Source organism: Moschus berezovskii, chromosome 6 (assembly GCF_049115385.1).
Source record: "Moschus berezovskii isolate FMDL1 chromosome 6, NW_MosBer_1.0, whole genome shotgun sequence".
NCBI lineage: Eukaryota > Metazoa > Chordata > Mammalia > Artiodactyla > Moschidae > Moschus > Moschus berezovskii.
Window position 1 is genome coordinate 47,986,167 of NC_142465.1, and position 22,339 is coordinate 48,008,505.

The following is a 22,339-nucleotide window of genomic DNA, read 5'->3' on the forward strand; positions in this document are numbered from 1 at the left end:
CCAGAGCTCTCTTTACAGGTTTATATCATCTTGCTTTGACCTTGAAGTAGCTGACCGAAAGCTTCTTAAAGAGGTCTCTTGAAAGGTACCAGAATGTTAAGCTTTCTCTATTTTTCAAATTACTTCATTTATAAGTATATATCAACAGATTTGAAAGATTATTTTTACTTTCAGTTAGAGCAAGGATTCTTTGCTTATTATTCTGAACATATGACAGACATATGACACTCCTAAACCTGAACAGACGGATTGAGTCCCTTTCTCACTGTTCCAAACTTCTGCTTTCTTTTAGCACATGCTCTAAATTCCTAGTTTAAGAACATTTTATATATCATGCTATTCACCAAGAATAAGCATCAAGTGTCGTAAGCACTAGATCTTGACTACTGTCTGCTTTTTGTTTCCAGGTGTTTCAAGCTCCTACCATTAGTGATCAAAAGGGCAATTTTGATTTCGGGTGCTATAAAGATACAACTGAGAATAATGGAGCCCATATTAATAAAGGAACATATGTGTTTCTGATCTTAATAAAGGAATTAATATGGAGCCCATATTAATAAAGGAACATATGTAGCTCTGATCTTAATTACTGCTTCATCCCCACTAAGATGGGGACGAAGATTGGTAACCATGTCTTTCTGGTTTTTCCATTGTTCTGGCTGTGTTTATTCTTTTTTGCTTCTGAACAGATCCAAGCTGAATAATTCTTTAATCATAGTAGGATGCCTGCTACAGTTTCAACTAACTTCTATTTATTTATTTATTCTATTATGGTAGTTTTTAAGGATCCATGGTGTTTGATGAACAGTCAGGTCCTGACATGAGTGTTCGCTGAAAACTCTTCCTGTTACTTATAATCCCACTACTTTATGGTTATTTTGTGTATAATTTAATCAATACCTCTTTTCCATTTTTCCATTAGCATCAGCTGTGGTGAAAGTTATCCATTTATTGACCACTGGGGTTTATGTGGTTTACCCATGCAGTGGCACTTACATGTAGATTATACTTGTCTCTCAAATGACATTCTCTATTGCCTGTGAAATACCTTGACCAGTTTCATTTTTAACTCTTAACTTTTCTTCATGGTGTCATATTCCTCTTAGTCCATGCTTTTTCTGTTTCCAGGTTTATGTTCCCTTCCTACTTCCTGTTGGAAGAATAGTTTTCCGTTTACAGTAGAAATAAATGGGATTTCCTGAGCTCAATCAGTTATTGGGACTACCCTCCTATCAGTTCCTGGATTACGTATCCAGCTCTGCACATTGCACATGCCCATGTTCTTTCTGGAGTTTAACACAAGTTTTTAAGAGATAATGTTTCTAAATGTCCTTTAGTTATAGCATTATAGTGCTTAAGACTTCAAATACTTTAAGATGAAAGATAGATAAATCCCATTAATGCTCTTTGTTTGAGGGAATAGCAGGTTTATAAATTGCAGCTTTTTGTAAACTTAAAAATTGACAAAATTCCACATCAGGAATCTTTTCCTATGATTCTACTTTATCAGTTTCTAAATGTGAAAGGCCAAGAGCAGAATGAGTTGGAAATATTTGTTGAACTCTGGGCCTAAGCTTTGAGAGATTTAAAAGAATATGAAGCATGAAGTATTTATTAAATACAAAGTTCTTTTAGAAAAAGCTTCCCAGATGGCTTAGTGGTAAAGAATCTACCTGCTGATACAGGAGACATGGTTTTGATCACAGGGTTGGGAAGATCCCCTGGAGAAGGAAATGGCAACCCACTCCAATATTCTTTCCTGGGAAATCCCATGGACCGATGAGCCTGGTGGGTTCCAGTCCATGGGGTTGCAAAGGGTTGAACATGACTGAGTGACTGAGCATACATTTGCACACTCTTATAAAGACAAAACCTAAAATCCTAAAACAATATTCCAGATTCACAGGTGTCATTTGGCCAGGGTGAAAATTTTTAATTATATTTTTGAATGACACAAGTCCTACACAAATATATCATTATTGTGAAAAATTAATATTATACAGAAGCTTATGGAGTAAAAACTTAAGTATCTCTTATCTTAGTTTGATGTTCCAAAAGCAGTTTCTGAGAAAATGACTTGAGTATAGGTACATCAAGGCTGCGTATTATCACCCTGCTTATTTAACTTATATGCAGAGTACATCATGTGAAATGCCAGACTAGATGAAGCACAAGCTGGAATCAAGATTGCCAGGAAAAATATCGAAAACCTCAGATATGCAGATAACATCACCCTTATGGCAGAAAGCGAAGAAGAACTAAACAGCCTCTTGAAAGTGAAATAAGAGTGAAAAAACTGGCTTAAAACTCAACATTCAGAAAACTAATATCATAGCATCCGGTCCCATCACTTCATGGCAAATAGATGGGGAAACACTGGAAGACTTTATTTTTGGGGGCTCCAACGTCACTGCAGATGCTGATTGCAGCCATGAAGTTAAAAAGTACTTGCTCCTTGGCAGACAAGTTATGACCAACCTAGATAGCATATTAAAAAGCAGAGTCATTACTTTTCCAATAAAAGTCCATCTAGTCAAAGCTATGGTTTTTCCAGTGGTCATGTATGGATGTGAGAGTTGGACTATAAAGAAAGCTGAGCACCGAAGAATTGATACTTTTGAACTGTGGTGTTGGAGAAGACTCTTGAGAGTCCCTTGGACTGCAAGGAGATCCAACTAGTCCATCCTAAAGGAAATCAGTCCTGAATATTCATTGGAAGGACTGATGTTGAAGCCGAAACTGCAATCCTTTGGCCAACTGATGCAAAGAACTGACTACATTGGAAAAAACCCTGATGCTGGGAAAGATTGAAGGTGGGAGGAGAAGCGGATGACAGAGGATGAGATGGTTGGATGGCATCACCGACTCGATGGACACGAGTTTGAGTAAGCTCTGGGAGTTGGTGATGGACAGGGAAGCCTGGGGTGCTGCAGTCCATGGGGTCGTAAAGAGTCAGACAGGACTGAGAGACTGAACTGAACTGATAGGTATTATGGGAAGCTCCTTGTTTTCATCTGCTTTACCACTCATTGAATACTTCTGTACTCCAATGTGTGTGGGTTTTCCCAGACTAAGCAATTCTCCAATTCTCTGCAGATAACAGATGTTTTATAATTCAACTCAATTCTGGTATTATCTGCCTGGAGGTTCAGTTCAGTTCAGTCGCTCAGTCGTGTCTGACTCTTTGCAACCCCATGAATCACAGCACGCCAGGCCTCCCTGTCCATCACCAACTCCCGGAGTTCACTCAAACTCATGTCCATCGAGTCAGTGATGCCATCCAGCCATCTCATTCTCTGTCATCTCCTTCTCCTCCTGCCCCCAATCCTTCCCAGCAACAGACTCTTTTCCAGTGAGTCAACTCGTCGCATGAGGTGGCCAAAGTATTAAGAGTTTCAGCTTTAGCATCAGTCCTTCCAATGAACACCCAGGACTGATCTCCTTTAGAATGGACTGGTTGGATCTCCTTGCAGGCCAAGGGACTCTCAAGAGTCTTCTCCAGCACCACAGTTCAAAAGCATCCATTCTTCGGCAATCATCTTTCTTCACAGTCCAACTCTTACATCCATACATGACCACAGGAAAAACCATAGCCTTGACTAGATGGACCTTGGTTGGCAAAGTAATATCTCTGCTTTTTAATATGCTGTCTAGGTTGGTCATAACTTTCCTTCCAAGGAGTAAGCGTCTTTTAATTTCATGGCTTCAATAAGCATCCGCAGTGATTTTGGAGCCCCCCAAAATAAAGTCTGACACTGTGTCCACTGTTTTTCCATCTATTTCCCATGAAGTGATGGGACCAGATGCCATGATCTTCGTTTTCTGAATGTTGAGCTTCAAGCCAACCTTTTCACTCTCCTCTTTCACTTTCATCAAGAGGCTTTTGAGTAAGTAACATCAAATCGCGCAAATTAAGGACTCAGTTTCACAAGACTGCTATCCCACTGCACATGCCAGTTGCCAAGTCCAGGTTGCTACCTGGGCTTCTGACTGGTTGTAAAGCAGAGGTTCCCACAACCCACTCCTCAGGTTTGATAATTTGCTAGAATGGCTCGCAGAACTTAGGAAAAAAAGGAGTTTGTGTGCTAGATTACTAGTTTATTACAAAGGACACAACTCATGAAGAGCCAGATGGAAGAGAAGCAGAGGGTAATATAAGTAGGAAGGAGTGTGGAGCTTTCATGCCCTTTCAAGGCATGCCACTCTGTCAGCACCTCCATGTATTCAACAACACAGAAGCTCTCTGCATCCTGTCCTTTTGAGTTTTCAACTTTGACCCTCTACCTTCCCCAGGTTATTTCTGTTTTTTTTTAAATGGTTGAGTAATTCATTACTCAACCATTATATATATTTACACACACACACACACACACACACACACATATATATACACAAACAGAGCACATCTTCTTTATCTATTCATCTATCAGTGTACATTTAGGTTGCTTCCATATCTTGGCTCTGTTGGGGTGCATGTTTCATTTTGAATTATTGATTTCGCTGAATATATGCCCAGGAGTGAAATTGTTGGACCATATGGTAACTCTATTTTTAGTTTCTTAAGGAGCCTCCATACTGTTCTCCATAGTGGTTGCACCAATTTACATTTCCACCAACAGTGTAGGAAGGATCCATTTCCCCACACACTCTCCAACATTTATTTATAGACTTTCAGATGATGGCCATTCTGACTGGTATCAGGTAATTGTAACTCTGATTTATATTTCTCTAACTTCCAGATGTTCAAGCAGGTTTTAGAAAAGGCAGAGGCACCAGAGATCAAATTGCCAACATCCGCTGGATCATGGAGAAAGTAAGAGAGTTCCAGAAAAACATCTATTTCTGCTTCATTGACTATGCCAAAGCCTTTGACTGTGTGGATCACAATAGACTGTGGAACATTCTGAAAGAGATGGGAATACCAGACCACCTGACCTGCCTCTTGAGAAACCTGTATGCAAGTCAGGAAGCAACGGTTAGAACTGGACACGGAACAACAGACTGGTTCCAAATAGAAAAAGGAGTATGTCAAGGTTGTATATTGTCACCTTGCTTATTTAACTTATATGCAGAGTACATCATGAGGAACGCTGGGCTGGAAGAAGCACAAGCTGGAATCAAGATTGCTGGGAGAAATATCAATAACCTCAGATATGCAGATGACACAACCCTTATGGAAGAAAGTGAAGAGGAACTCAAAAGCCTCTTGATGAAAGTGAAAGAGGAGAGTGAAAAGTTTGGCTTGAAGCTCAACATTCAGAAAATGAAGATCATGGCATCTGGTCCCATCACTTCATGGAAAATAGATGGGGAAATAGTGGAAAGAGTGTCAGACTTTATTTTTTTGGGCTCCAAAATCACTGCAGATGGTGACTGCAGCCAGGAAATTAAAAGATGTTTACTCCTTGGAAGGAAAGTTATGACCAACCTTGATAATATATTAAAAAGCAGAGACATTACTTTGCCAGCCAATGTCCGTCTAGTCAAGGCAATGGTTTTTCCCGTGGTCATGTATGGATGTGAGAGTTGGACTGTGAAGAAAGATGATCACCGAAGAATTGATGCTTTTGAACTGTGGTGCTGGAGAAGACTCTTGAGAGTCCCTTGTACTGCAAGGAGATCCAACCAGTCCATTCGAAAGGAGATCGATCCTGGGTGTTCATTGGAAGGACTTATGCTAAAGCTGAAACTCCAATACTTTGGCCACCTCATGCGAAGAGTTGACTCACTGGAAAAGAGTCTGTTGCTGGGAAGGATTGGGGGCGGGAGGAGAAGGGGACGACAGAGAATCAGATGGCTGGATGGCCTCACCGACTCGATGGACATGAGTTTGAGTGAACTCCGGGAGTTGGTGATGGACAGGGAGGCCTGGCGTGCTGTGATTCATGGGGTCGCAAAGAGTCGGACACGACTGAGCGACTGAACCGAACTGAACTGAACTGAACTGAAAGTATGTACTGTCTAACAGGATCAGCAAAACAATAACATGGTAGCAAAACAACAATGTAACTTCTACAATAGCAGCATGAGTTACTGGATTTTATTCATTTCTGTGTATCAGAAGCTGAACTGAATTAACAAACTGATTAAAGAAACCTGTAGATTAGGAATTACTATAAAGGCTTAATAATCTGTGAAATAATGAACTAATTTTAGCACCCAAAAACTTCCCTTCAAACAGTATTTATTGAAATCTTACTCTGTGTCATTTCCCACACTTGGCACTGGTGATATAAGGTTGACTCAAACAACTGTGCCCCCCTCCTTCCAACAAGAAACTTAAAATATAGTGAACTGATAAAATATTGCACATCTAAAACACACAGATCTTGCATGATAGTTGGATATTTTGTTAGATTTAAATAGACTGCCTTGCTGTATGCTTTCAGTATTCTATGATAAGAAAATTCTCTTCCAGTTTTCAACTCCTGCACTGAAGGTTTATTGTGTGTTTAGGTTTAAAGGATAGGACAATGACATAATGGAAAAAACACACATGTTGTGTTTAAACAGATATGTATTTAAATTCCAGAGCAGGACTCATTCTTCAATTTAAACTTTTGCAAGTTACAGAGTAACTTTGAATCTTTGTCTCTTTCTCTCTCAAGAAAATGGCAATAAAATACTCATTGTGCAGGGTTAATGTGTGGTCTTTAAACAGTGTCAGTTCTTTCCTCCTTCCAGAAACTGTATGTTGAATATAAATTTCAAAATAGAGGAAAGTGAAATAGACAGACTGCTCCCAATTACTATAGGATTACCTAACAATGGAAAACTGAATCTGTACAGTTTCTATCCTGGATCTTAGCACTGCTACAGATTTTTGGCATGTGCAAAGTTTTGGAAAGCAAGCCCTGTTTTTGGTAAATTGAAAAATATCAATCAACTTTTACTTTTCCTATTCAAGAGCTATCTGAAGGAAAGGGGCTTCCCAGGTGGCTCAGTGGTAAAGAATCCACCTTCCAAGCCAGAGACACAGGTTCAATTCCTGGGTCAGGAAGATCCCCTAGAGGAGGGAATCACAATCCACTCCAGTATTCTTGCTTGGGAAATCCCATGGATGGAAAAACCTGGTGGGCTACAGTCCACGGGGTCGCAAAGAGTCAGACAACTGAGTACATCTGAGGGAAAAGAAAGTCACTGATAAAGATTTTTTTTTCTGTAACTTTCTATGATCATTATGAAGAGAGAAAAATTGGCTCACCTGACTAAGGGCCCTGTAGAAAAGAACTGATCTTCAACTGCTTAGTAAATTCTTACAAATTAGAAGATTTAGGCAAAAGGCAATAGGACAAAAATGAAAAGTGTTATAAGCCCTATAGTTGGGTCAAGACTAGACAAAAATATGAAGAGGACAGTGTTTGACTTTGGTGTTCCTGATCTCTCTTCACCCCTCCATCTTTAGTACACAGGGCTCTCCAGTGCTTTCCCCTTTCTCCTTTTATTGGAGGTTCTGTTGAATTAACTCTAATTTGTAAATGTATTACCTCCCTGAGGGGTATTTTTCTAGTCAACAGGAAGTAGGACAAAGTCAGAGGAATATATGAGAAATATATGAATCTGTAAGCAGTATAAGGAATATGTTTAATGAACTCAAGGATTTCTACACCTAAATGAGACAGCTGGATGTGGTAAAATGAGCCCTGGACAAGCATACTGGGCATAGGAGGTTTTTTTTTCATCCATTCTCCCTTTTTGGGCAATAGCATAAGGAAATGGCAACCCACTCCAGTGTTCTTGCCTGGAGAATCCCAGGGATGGGAGAGCCTGGTGGGCTGCCATCTATGGGGTCGCACAGAGTCGGACACAATTGAAGCGACTTAGCAGCAACAGCAGCATAATAGTATTACACTTTCCTTTTGTGGAATTACCTCTCCCCTATTAAATAAAAACTTCCTGATACCATAAATCAAGGTACATGTCTCACTGAGGAATGGATAGGCGACCCAAGAGCCAATCTGACTTTTTCTTACTAGTCCTTGGGCTCATTAATGGATTGATCCAGAATTAGGACGACTTATTGGTTCCTCATGTTCTATGATTGCTTTCTGTGAAAACATTGAATACTTTCTGTGACCACTGTAGCTACCTGGTTTTGTACTTTCTGATCTTGGCACCTGAGACTTTGCCTTATCTGTGAGATCTCCACTATCTCCCAGCTAGTCCTTTGTTCTTGGGATAGCCAGGGAGGCTTCTGTTTCTTACAACCAAAGACTGACAACCAACTTAAGGTGTTAGGAGACATGATGGCTCTGTGTGAAATACTAAGCATCTCTGGTTTTATTTTTCTCCTGTGTGAAAAGGAAGTGGTTGAACTACATGATTTCTAATTTCTTCTCTAACTCTGAAAAGAAATAAATATATAAGGCCAGCCCTCCTTAGAAGTATTTAATAATTCTGAGCATATGCTTATTCCAAGATGAATAGATTGAGGGATAATGCACTTTCCCATTAACTGTGACTTCTCATTTGGTCTCTTAGCATGCCTTTAGCCTCTAGGCCCTGGAGTCCATTTAAGGTCATTTAAGCAGAGGCCACATCTGTGGTATCTGAATTATCTGGCTAAGCATCCTGAACTTGTTGGATATTTGCCAACCATATGCTAGATCAGGGCCTGTCAGAATGGCCTCATTTTGAAGGGCTATTTAAATGGCAAGAGAAATTACATCTGAGAGAAAGAAAAGCATGGGTAAACAGTACAAGGAATTGGCACAGCTGGGTATCATTAGCAATAATCAAACCTTATCCAAGATAAAAAGCAACAGGAAGTAAGATGGGGACAATGTGTATGTGTATGAATATTTATGTATGTATTTATGTATATGTTTGTATATATGTATGTCTGTGTAAGAAAGTAAATGTGCAAACATTTTTAAAAAATTTTATTTCTTCTGCCTGCTTTGCCCCCTCATTCCTGACTTGACTCTTTCTACTGTGTTTCTGTGAGAGTGTTTGAGGTATGAAATCATCTCAGAATTTCACAGCCTTTGAGGCAGTGACTTTGATGCTACAGACTCAGAGGAGGATTAAATAATTATATCATTAACAAGAAAAAAAGTGCAAATATTAAACAGCTTCAAGAGAATTGAAGCAATGTGAAAAACATATCCATGAAAGATCTGTATCCTTTTTCCTCTGATTATTGCATATATTATAGTGATTAATTTTCTGATTGTGAAATAAATTAAAACCTTTATTATAGAACACAATAACTTGGAAAATAAATGAAATATATATAAAGGAGCAAACAAATATTACCTATACTTTTATCATCCAGATATATCCACTAATAATATAGTGGTATATTTCCTTTCATTTCCAGAACATGTTTTTAATGAAATAATCCAAATTTCAACCTTACTGAGTCATAATTTGGGAATCTTCTAATTCTGAACTTTCATTTAGTTAGCAATTTGCTAAACAGAGACAAGAGTTCCCTTAGCAGCTCTAAATTTAGCTTTAAAAATTTCTTTTAAAATGATTATTCTGCAGATTTTATTTTTGAAACTTAAATTTGACATTTAACAATTGCCCCTCCCCCAATCTCACTCCCTTTCAGTCTATTATACTAATCCTTGCTCACCTTCAAGTGTAAGCCAAAACCCCTGCCCCACATTCACACAAATCCATAGGACATGTCAAAATGGGAAGAGAGAGTCAACAAAAATCACTGAACACATGTCAGGTCCCTTACCAATGATTTTTGAGGGTCATCTCATTTAATCTTCCAAAGCCTATGATAAAGGTAGTATTAACATGCTTATTTTATTGATGAGGAAACTAAATCTCAGGGAAATTAAATGACTTGCTCAAGATGGTCATAAACTAGTTAGTGGCAAAGTTAACATTTCTGTTCAGGTCAACTTGAACTCAAAGCCGTTATGCTACTGTGGCATGTAAGGGCAAAGAAAACCCACACCTAGACAAAACTGTGAAGACAGAAGTCTACGATTAGTGCCCTTAATTCCCATCCAGTAGGATCCCTTTTTAAAAAGTAGTCTTCGATGGGAAGATGGGTATTCATTAAGGGTTTTCTGTATTAAGGCAGGTGAGATACTTTGAACATTATCATGATCACAGGGAACACTGACCTCTAGACTATTAGAGCTGGCATCTAGAGCTCTACTAAGTATATCTAGCTGTACTAAGTATGTGTGCATGCATGCTAAGTCGCTTCAGTGTCCAACTCTTCATGACCCCATGGACTGTAACCCACCAGACTCCTCTGTCCATGGGATTCTCCAGGCAAGGATAGGAATGGGTTGCCAGACCTTTCTCCATGGGATCTTCCCAACCCAGGGGTTGAACCCATACCTCTTCCATCTCTTTGCCACTAGTGGGTGGGTTCTTTACCACTAGTATCACCTGGGAAGCCCATGAATTAATTTCATTCCTTCAATTTACAGATAAAAAACAGAGGTCTGGAGAGGTGGGACTATAATTTCTTGGAAATAATAGGGTTTGGCCTAGAATCCATGTCTCTTAATTCTTTCAATCTAAAACTTTCTGGTCACACCAAGCCTTCTTTCTTTCACAATGTAGATGAATCTGATGAAACAAAATGATTTTTGAATGGACTTTGAAGAGTATTGTTTTTCCACCTGCTAGATGATTTTCTCTAGGTTCAAATTTCTAAGGCCAAGGCCACATAGTGGCTAATATTTACTTTTAAGACTCTGTGTCTTTCTGATTTTATCAACAGAATCACATGAGATTCAACCATATTCCTAAGTTTTAAAATGCCCATGTGAAACTTCTGTACCATCTGTCCTATGTGTTGTTTTAATTTATATGGAACCACATAAGGCAGTAGTTATGTCTGAAATGGTTTCATGTCGTAATGTGTGTTCTTTGTCTCTTTTTGGCTCTTTGTTGTAATTTTTTAAATGGAAAAACATGTTAAACACAAAAAGTAACCAAATGAAACAAAAGTATAAAACACAGTTCCTTCGTGTAGTTTAACAAAAATAGCTTAGAAAATAAAAGGATAAATTAATGCATATAGAATAATTTCTATTTGAATTCTTATGATTGGTCTCAAGTCTACTAGCCTTGGAAGAGTCCATTCTGAATTTTTGCATTTTGAAATTCAGTGCTCTTCTTCAATCCAGAACTCAAGGCCATTATTGAAGCCCCTTTACCTTCAGTTTGGAAGACAGTTTCTTTCCCATTGGTTTTGAACTTAAGCTTGATCTTGAGCCTCTGAGTTTGACTATTTAAAATAATTAGATTGCAGAAATAACAAGAATATTTCTTATTAGATAGAAATGATGAAAACAGAAGGTCTGCTTAGTTTTATTTTGATAAAACCTGAGCTGAAATTCCAAGAAGCCTGAATAAGAGTAAATAGTGAGGGCAGATGTTTAGATTTGTAGACTTGTGAAGCAATTCTGTGAAATGTCATTTGAATAAGTAAATGTTTTTCAAAACTAAGCTCCATCAGCACCACACCCAGGACGTTTACTACAGTATGTGTTTCAAATAAGCACATATGGATTTTCTATATTGATGCTTTTTCTTTGAGTTTGCTAAAGGCTTGAGTTATGTAAAATGAAACAGAGAAGCAGAGGAGGATATCTAAATGCTGGGTGACAAGTGGGGATGATGGATGCCTATAATTTATACATCTAGAGATCTAATCTGTCATTACTTTGGGAAGAAAAGCATTTTATATGGTTAAGGACTGGTTACCTTTACAAATCTCTTTCATTTCAGAATTCCCATAAGTTAAAGTTCCATTTGTATTTAGATATGTAATACAAAATGAACATTTGTACATTTTTAAATAGAAAAATATTTGGCATATAACATTGTTTAAATTTAAAGGATACAACATGCTAATCTTAATACATTTATATATTGTAGTATGATTGTTATTTTATCGATAATTAGCACCTCTATCACTCTAACTATCATTTCTTATGGATGGCTAGACAAATTAAATTCTAGTCTTTTAGCAAGTTTGATGATTATAATACAATATTTTTGTCTATATTCACCATAATGAGAGTTATTAGATCTCTAAAACTACTCACTGCAAGTTTGTACCTTTAAACAAAATATATCTGATTCCATTCCTTCCCTAACATCCCTGGTAACCACCATTTTACTCTGTTCCTATGAGTTTGATTTTTTAGATTCTACATAAAGAGTGAATCATATAGTACTTATCTTTCTGTATGATTTACCTCACTTAGCATAATGTCCTCAAGGTTCACCCAGGTTTTCACAAATGACAGCATATCCTTCTTTGTCATGACTGAACAATATTTGATTGTGTCTATACACCACAACTTCTTAATCAGTCATCTGTTGGTGGGCACTTAGGTTGTTTCCATATCCTGGCTATTGTGATTAATGCTGCAATAAACATGGGAATGCATATATTACTTCAATATCTTGTTTTCATTTCCTTTAGATATCTACCCAGAAGTAGCATTGATGGGTCAAATGGTAGATCTGCTTTTAATATTTTAAGGAATTTCCATATTGTTTTCCATAGTGACTGGACCAATTTACATTTCCACTAACAGTGTATATGCTTTCCCTTTTCTCCATATCCTTGCTGACAGTTGTTATCAATTGTCTTCTTGATGATAATTATTTAATATGTATGAGGTGGTATCTTATTGTGGTTTTTCTAATTTTAATTTTTTGACTGTTATAGCATTTTGTTTATTTTTAGATCTCATTAGAACATCAAACACCTATACTTTCACTGTGATTTAATTTATATTTCCCTGGTGATTAGTGATATTGAGCATCTTTTCATGTACCTGCTGGTCATTTGGATGTCTTTGGGAAAATGTTTATTTATTTCTTCTACTTATTTTTAATTAATTTTTGTTGTTATTGTTGTATGAATCTGTGCCTTTTAATGTTCACAATTATACAGTATTTTAAAATATCCCATATCCTTATATGGAGAAGGCAATGGCAACCCACTCTAGTACTCTTGCCTGGAGAATCCCATGGATGGAGGAGCCTGGTGGGCTGCCGTCTATGGGGTCACACAGAGTTGGGCACGACTGACATGACTTAGCCTCAGCAGCAGCATACCCTTATATACTGTACCTTTGGCACGTGACTAAAAGAAAATTTATGCATCCAGAAATCACTGGATTCTGGATAAAATCTCAATTCCCTGACAGTTGCAAGGACTGAAGGAAAAAATACAGATTTCTACATTTTTTATGATAAGCCCAATGTTGGGTAATGCTGCCCTATATGGGGCTTAGATTAATATATTATTAAGTATTTTCTAAATGTTTACTCTATGCAGGCACTGGGCTACATTCTGGATACATAGTGGTGAATGAGATACACATTACCCCTGCTTCCTGAAACTTTCAATCCTGAGGTCAAGATAGAAAAGATAAATAAATAGCTGCTGCTGCTGCTGCTGCTAAGTTACTTCAGTCGTGTCCGACTCTGTGTGACCCCACAGACGGAAGCCCACCAGGCTCCCCCATCCCTGGGATTCTCCAGGCAAGAACACTGGAGTGGGTTGCCATTTCCTTCTCCAATGTGTGAAAAGTGAAAGTGAAGTTGCTCAGTCGTGTCCGACCCTTAGCGACCCCACGGACTGCAGCCTACCAGGCTCCTCCATCCATGGGATTTTCTAGGCAAGAGTACTGGAGTGGCTTGCCATTGCCTTCTCCGAAATAAATAGCTACAAACTGTAAAAAGAAAAAAGACTATAAAAGAAACAAACAAAGGACTCTGGTAGGGAATACCTGGGATGAAGGAGATGGGCGAGGAAGACCACTATGAAGAAATGACCTTTAAGTAGAATGCATGAGGAAGTGGGGTAGCGGTGAGGTGTTCTTTTCATCACTACCACTTTTTTGAGCTGTAAATCTGAGCTAATTTTTTAAATGTATTATCTCTCACCTCTATAATATGATGCCCACATTAAAGATGAGCAAACTTAGGCCTTAGTTACCAAGGTCACAGGCCAGTAGGAAGTGGAAAGGTCAGTCGGTTCAGTTCAGTAGCTCAATTGTGTCTGACTGTTTGCGACCCCAAGGACAGCAGCAGCACGCCAGGCCTCCCTGTCCATCACCAACTCCCAGAGTTTACCCAAACTCATGTCCATTGAGTCAGTGATGCCATCCAACCATCTCATCCTCTGTCGTCTCTTTCTCCTCCTGCCCTCAATCTTTCCCAGCATCAGGGTCTTTTCCAATGAGTCAGTTCTTCACATCAGGTGGCCAAAGGATTGGAGTTTCAGCTTCAATATCAGTCCTTCCAATGAACACCCAGGACTGATTTCCTTTAGGATGGACTGGTTGGATCTCCTTACAGTCCAAGGGATTCTCAAGAGTCTTCTCCAACATCACAGTTCAAAAGCATCAGTTCTTCAGTGCTTAGCTTTCTTTATTTGAGTCCAACTCTCATATCCATACATGACTACTGGAAAAACCATAGCCTTGACTAGATGGACCTTTGTTGGAAAAGTAATGTCTCTGCTTTTTAATACACTATCTAGGTTGGTCATAACTTTTCTTCCAAAGAGCAAGCATCTTTTAATTTCATGGCTGCAGTCACCATCTGCAGGGATTTGGGAGCTCCCCCAAAATAAAGTCTGTCACTGTTTTCGCTGTTTCCCCACCTATTTGCCATGAAGTGATGGAACCCGATGCCATGATCTTAGTTTTCTGAATGTTGAGCTTTAAGCCAACTTTTTCACTCTCCTCTTTCCCTTTCAACAAGAGGCGCTTTAGTTCTTCTTTACTTTCTGCAGTAAGGGTGGTATCATCTGCATATCTAAGGTTATTGATATTCTTCCTGGCAAACTTGATTCCAGATTGTGTTTCATCCAGCCCAGTGTTTCTCATGATATACTCTGCAAATAAGTTAAATAAGCAGGGTGACAACACACAGCCTTGACATAGCCCTTTCCCTATTTGGAACCAGTCTGTTGTTCCATGTCCAGTTTTAACTGTTGTTTCCTGACTGACTAAATGTGGTCCACTGGAGAAGGTAATGGCAAACCACTTCAGTATTCTTGCCTTGAGAACCCCATGAACAGTATGAAAAGGCGAAAAGATAGGACACTGAAAGATGAACTCCCCAGGTCGGTAGGTGCCCAATATGCTACTGGAGATCAGTGGAGAAATAACTCCAGAAAGAAAGAAGAGATGGAGCCAAAGAAAAAACAATACCCAGTCATGGATGCAACTGGTGATGGAAGTAAAGTCCGATGCTATAGAGAACAATATTGCATAGGAACCTGGAATGTTAAGTCCATGAATCAAGGCAAATTGGAAGTAGTCAAACAGGAGATGGCAAGAGTGAACATAAACATTTTAGGAACCAGAGAACTAAAAAGGACTGGAATGGGTGAATTTAATTCAGATGACCATTATATCTACTACTGTGGGCAAAAATCCCTTAGAAGAAATGGAGTAGCCACCATAGTTAACAGAAGAGTCCGAAATACAGTATTTGGATGCAATCTCAAAAATGACAGAATGATCTCTGTTGATTTCCAAGGCAAACCATTCATTATCACAGTAATCCAAGTCTATGCCCTGACCAGTAATGTTGAAGAAGCTGAAGTTGAATGGTTCTCAGAAGACCTACAAGACCTTCTAGAACTAACACCCCAAAAAAAGATGTCCTTTTCATTATAGGGGACCAGAATGCAAGAGTAAGAAGTCAAGAAACACCTTGAGTAACAGGCAAATTTGGCTTTGGAGTACAGAATGAAGCAGGGCAAAGGCTAATAGAGTTTTGCCAAGAGAAGGCACTGGTCGGAGCAAACACCCTCTTCCAATAACACAAGAGAAGACTCTACACATGGACATCACCGGATGGTCAGTACTGAAATCATGTTGATTTTATTCTTTGCAGTCAAAGATGGAGAAGTTCTATACAGTCAGCAAAAACAAGTCCGGGAGCTGATTGTGGCTCAGATCATGAACTCCTTATTGCCAAATTCAGACTTAAATTGAAGAAAGTAGGGAAAACCACTAGACTATTCAGATATGACCTAAATAAAATCCCTTATGATTATACAGTAGAAGTGACAAATAGATTCAAGTGATTAGGCATGATAGACAGTGCCTGAAGAACTATGATCGGAGGTTCATGACATTGTACAGGAGTCCAGGCTCAAGACCATCCACAAGAAAAAGAAATCCAAAAAGGTAAGATGGTTGTCTGAGGAGGCCTTCTAAATAGCTAAGAAAAGAAGAGGAGCTAAAGGCAAAGAAGAAAAGGAAAGATATACTCATTTGAATACAGAGTTCCAAAGAAGAGCAAGGAGATATAAGAAAGCCTTCCTCAGTGATCAATGCAAAGAAATAGAGGAAAACAATAGAATGGGAAAGTCTAGAGATCTCTTCAAGAAAATTAGAGATACCAAGGGAATATTTCATGCAAAGATGGTCACAATAAAGGACAGAAATTGTATGGATCTAACAAAAGCAGAAGATATTAAGAAAGACAGCAAGAATACACAGAAGAACTACATAAAAAAGATCTTCACGACCCAGATAATCATGATGGTGTGATCACCAACCTAGAACCAGACATCCTGGAATGTGAAGTCAAGTGGGCCTTAGGAAGAATCACCTTGGACAAAGCTAGTGGAGGTGATGGAATTCCAGTTGAACTATTTCAAATCCTAAAAGATGATGCTGTGAAAGTGCTGTAATCAACATGCCAGCAAATTTGGAAAACTCAGCAGTGGCCACAGGACTGGAAAAGGTCAGTCTTCATTCCAATCCCAAAGAAAGGCAATGCCAAAGAATGTTCAAACTGCCACACAATTGTATGCATCTCACATGCTAGCAAAGTAATGCTCAAAATTTTCCAAGCCAGGCTTCAACAGTACATGAACTATGAACTTCCAGATGTTCAAGCTGGATTTAGAAAAGGCAGAGGAATCAGAGATCAAATTGCCAACATCCACTGGATCATCCAAAAGCAAGAGAGTTCCAGAAAAACATCTACTTCTGCTTTATTGACAATGCCAGAGCCTTTTACTGTGTGGATCACCACAAAGTCTGGATAAAAAGTGGAAGGGTAGAGGGAACAAAATCCTAGGTCTGACTCCAGAGTTTGTAACCTTTGAAACTCTAATTCCATTTCCAGAAAAACTATGACAAAGGAATAACCAGAGATTCAAATACAAATTTATGTAAAAGGATGATTCTCTCAACTCATTGTTTTTCAAATTCCCACTAGTCTTTGATTTGGAGGATGAGAAGGGATTTCAGATGAAGTTATAATATCATTTAATCACACTCATTATCTTTCATTTTAAAATGATTTATATATTATAGGCTATCAAAAACGTAACGATCAAAATTCTAGAAAAGTTGTCAGATGTTATCAGGTTGTACTTGGAAAAAAGCAAAGAAATAGAGAGGGAAGCACAAATATAAAGTGAAAAGGCAAGGAATAACCACAAGAGGAGTTGGGTTTTCAGTAAATCTTTCATTTAGAGGTTAGCTCAAAAGACACTGTTTTTGTCCCACTATCTGAAGCTAATGAGAGCTCTAGGGTTACCCTAAATATAATTATAGAAGTCACTCTCAGACACTTTTCAGGAAGTTTTAACAGAGAATATTCACATATGACATGCACATCTCCATTACTCCCTTAATTCCATAGATTTGTACAAAATTAAATAGAAACAGAAAACCTAGGGCAATAGAAAATATATTTATGGAATTTATATAGTTGGGTTTGAAAGTTATTGCACTTTTGATAACTGAGTACTAAATAAAGCAAACATAGAACAAGAATCAACAACTCTCTTGGTCAATTAGAATTTTCATCCTGATCCTTGAACTGTTTTGGACTCACCTAGATTATTGTTCTAGAGAAGTAAGTAATAACATGACATGCTAGAAAATTTACCCAAAACTTGGAAATAAGGCCAGACAAAAAAAAAGGTAGACACTCTTCCACCTTTTATAAAGCAGGGGCCAATGCCACGCAAGGATTGTGTAGGGAAGGTACTTAGCTCATAGCAATATTTAGTACTGATTAAAGGCCCAGACTGCAGTGACATGGCTTACTAACTCAGAGACTTTGTCAAGTAGGAATAGTGATGGAGTCTGCTAGAAAAGATAACCCCAGAGATTTATGGCCTATTGGTCATTACCAGCTTACATCTTAACCCAGGAATCTCATTCTATATGTCTTTGTTAAATTTCCCATAGATAACTCAGGTCTTAAATTCTTTTTGAACTTATCTTACTGACTTTCTTGTTAGTTAAAGAGTTAAAGAAAATCTTTTACATGTGTTAATTTTATATTTGCGTGAGTCATGATTTTACTTTTTGAAAATTATACTTTAACATGAAGGATAAAGAATCTCTATTTATAACTTGGTTTTATTGTGTTTTACTGATGCTTGTGAAATGGGATTATTTTTAATTTGCTATGAATATTTATTCTTATTACTTAATTTATAATTCACTGGGCTTTCCTGGTGGCTCAGATGGTAAAGAATCTGCTTGCAATGTGGGAGACCCGGGTTTGATCCCTGGGTCAGGAAAATCCCCTGGAGAAGGGAATGGCAACCCACTCCAGTATTCTTGCCTGGAGAATTCAACAGACAGAAACTACAATCCATGGGATGGCAAAGAGTTGGACACGATTGAGCGACTGAATGTTCGTGTGTATATTTATGCCTGAAACCTCCATAGAGGAGATTTTATTCTTTTAAATTAGTGCTTTTGCAAGCAGATCCTCAAAAATTTTCAATTAGATGAAATATCTAAACGTAGTGGACCCAGTTAGCATTTGCAGTAGGAGCCTGATGCCCAGAATAGATGAAGTAAGCTGAGGCCAATCTGATGCTACAGCTAAAATGGAGATGACATCATCATAGGTCCTTCTGTACCTGATTTCCTCCTTTGCCTCATTTTCCATTTATCCTCTTGTACATACTTTGCAGGATATGTTGAGACAGGTATTTTAGAGAGCAATTAAGTGGGCCAGTATTTCTTATCTATTTGCCTGCCTTTGTTATTTGCCATTCAGTAAGGTGAATGGATGCTTTTGAACTGTGGTGTTGGAGAAGACTCTTGAGAGTCACTTGGACTGCAAGGAGATCCAACCAGTCCATTTTAAAGGAGATCAGTCCTGGGTGTTCATTGGAAGGACTGATGCTAAGGCTGAAACTCCAATACTTTGGCCACCTCATGCGACGAGTTGACTCACTGGAAAAGACTCTGACGCTGGGAGGGATTGGGGGCAGGAGAAGGGGACGACAGAGAATGAGATGGCTGGATGGCATCACCAACTCGATGGAGGTGAGTTTGAGTGAACTCCGGGAGTTGGTGATAGACAGGGAGGCCTGGCGTGCTGTGATTCATGGGGTCGCAAAGAGTCAGACAGGACTGAGCGACTGAACTGAACTGAACTCGACTGAACTGAACTGAACTGAACTGAACTGAAGGTGAATGGATACCCAGTTGCTAAGACCATTGTTTATGTTTGGGTTCTATGCCTACAGTGTTCCACCGATTTAAAAGAATATAGATTCCAATTTGACAAGCAGTGCTCATTAATGGATTTCTTCATTTCTTTCATTGGAAGTTACTGACAGACAGTTAACATTGCTTTGAATTAGGAGGAAGCTCTCTGATACAAATAAAATGGACTGATAACGAAGCACTCACTTTACTGACCACATCTCATTTATCTGCTGCTGCTGCTGCTAAGTCACTTCAGTCGTGTCCGACTCTGTGTGACCCCACAGACGGCAGCCCACCAGGCTCCCCCGTCCCTGGGATTCTCCAGGCAAGAACACTGGAGTGGGTTGCCATTTCCTTCTCCAATGTGTGAAAGTGGAAAGTGAAAAGTGAAAGTGAAGTCGCTCAGTCGTGTCCGACCCTTAGCGACCCCACGGACTGCAGCCTACCAGGCTCCTCCATCCATGGGATTTTCTAGGCAATAATACTGGAGTGGCTTGCCATTGCCTTCTCCGTCTCATTTATCTACATTCCATTGATTCTATATAACTCCATGCTCATTGACTTAAGGTGTTTTGTTTCTGTTATGCTGATATGTTGTAGAAATAACACCTTTTAAAATTTCCAGCTCAAAGTATCCTACATAACAGTTGAAAGTGATAACATGAGTTTTGAGGGAGAGGGATGCTGTATCACTCCACGGGTACTTTTCAGTTTTGTAGAAAACAACGACGACAAACCAGTTGAAATGTAAATGATCCAACTCTGCCTGATTATTATGTCAGGTGATTTCCATTACTGATAACTGTTATATGTAAACCAATTAGTCATCTCTGCACAATTGTAGACCAGGGAATTGCCACATTATTGAAAAAGAAACTAGAAGCTTCCTGTGTATTTTATGTTCACTTGCTGTAGACAAGTAAAACTGTTATTAGGTCCTGGATGTTAAAGTTTCAAATAAGTCTCATCGTGTCCTGAACCTTTAAACTTTTCTAAAACAATCATCTCGCTTTGACACTAACTGGTGAAGTGATGCTTAGCAAGGCAGTTAACCTCTCTTTTCTAGGTTTCCTTATCATGAAGAGGTGGCTATTGAAGCAGGTGACTGGAAAGATTTCTAAGTGTTTTTGAGTCTTTAATTTGGGCTTTAATTTAACGAAACTCAGGCATGTATAGGCTATTACTAACTGGTGAATTTTCTTTTAAAATGACACTCCACATTAGTGTTTATAGCTTATATACGAGTCCCAGAAATAGGTTTGTCTCCTCAAAACTAACAGCTTGTTGTGAGTAGTAAGTGCTTAGTAAATATATTTTTTTGTGAATTAGTACATTCTACTACAAATGTTTAAACCTTCCTAGTGAAGGTTTGTGTTTTGTTTTTGTTTTTCAAGTATTACAATAATAACAGGGCTTCCCTAGTGGATCACACAGTAAAGGATCTGCTTGCAATGCAGAAGACCTGGGTTCAGTCCCTGGGTTGGGAAGATCACCTGGTGAAGGAAATGACAATTCACTCCAATATTCTTGCCTGGGAAATCCCATGGACAGAGAAGCCTGGCGGACTACAGTGCCTGGAGTAGGAAATCCCCTGGAGTAGGAAATGGCAACCCACTCCAGTATTCTTGCCTAGAAAATTCCATGGAGAGAGAAGACTGGCGGGCTCCAGTCCATGGAGTCGCAGAGTCGGACATGATTGAGGGACTGAATTGATTATAGTAGAAGGTAAATATTTTCTTAAGTGATTTGCAATAGTCAAAATGTGGAAAGAGCACTGGATTTGTAGATAGAAGAACTTGTTTCTAGTCTGGCTCTGCAACTCAGTTGGACAATTCATATCTCTTATCTGTAAAGTGGGAATAATATCTCACAGTGTTGAGATATATAGTACTTCATCTGTGAAGTGCTTTGCAAATCTGAGATAGACTCATTTTTGGATTAATTTATACAACTCTACATAGTAGATTGCGTGCATGCTTATTTGCTCAGTTCTGTCTGACTCTTTGAGATCTTATGGACTGTAGCCCGCCAGGTTTCTCTGTCCATGGAGTTTTCCAGGCAATAATATCAGAGCAAGTTGCCATTTCCTACTCCAGGGGATCTTCCCCACTTAGAGATCGACCCCTGTCTCTGGACTGTTCTGCATTTGCAGGTGGATTCTTTACCACTCCCCCATCTGGGAAGCTCCACATACTAGATTAAGACCTCTTGATTTTTTTTCCCCAGGGTTGAAATGGAAAACTGGGAAGGTTGATGAATTTATGCTCACAAAATCAAGTTGAAAAGCCAGGGAAGCTATGACAAGGTTGAAGTTTATCCATCAGAAGTGAATGAAACAGAAGGGAAAGCTTCTTAATCATTTGATCACCAGAATAATGATGACTGACCAATTAAATTAGTCATTATATCCAACATAAAAATGGCCATAACAGATGTGATCATCCACACTGTGATTTAATGGAAAACAACAATGATTAATAACACAAGACTGGAGGTAAGGAAAACTGGATTTAGACTCCCACCAATAATAAAGAATATGATCTGACCACTCAATCTTTCTGAGCCCTAGTTTCCACTTCTGTGACACTGTGCTTGGCAGTAAATGACTTTCATGTTTCCTATTTGGCATCATTGCTGATTCCTGTTCCAGCCATGCCTTCCAGTGATAGAGTTGAGGTAGGTATTTTCTTTTTGCTACATTTCTATATCTTCTCAAATTTATCTGGAATGTCATGTTAAACTATTCTTTATTTTGTGCCTACTGATCATTGCATTTAGATTAGTCAAAACATCTGTCTTGACTTTTACGATTTGAAGTTTGGAAAGGATATTTCCAAAGGAAAGTTTAAAAGGTTGATAATTAAATTTATCTGTTCACAATTCAGAGAATAAATTAG

General features: G+C 38.7%; 1 protein-coding gene across 2 annotated transcripts in view; it reads left to right on the forward strand.

Annotated features, from left to right (window-relative positions):
- The window catches only part of LOC129536989 (uncharacterized), a 101,987-nt gene extending 80,221 nt beyond the window's left edge, over positions 1–21,766 (forward strand). For both annotated transcript variants that reach the window (XM_088836990.1, XM_088836991.1), the window contains exon 3: positions 21,669–21,766. Coding sequence is in view for 1 of the 2 variants with exons in the window: in XM_088836991.1 (XP_088693117.1) it covers positions 21,669–21,724 (56 nt within the window). In the remaining variant the exon portion in view is untranslated. The remainder of the gene's footprint in view (positions 1–21,668) is intronic.
- Positions 21,767–22,339: the final 573 nt, after the last annotated feature.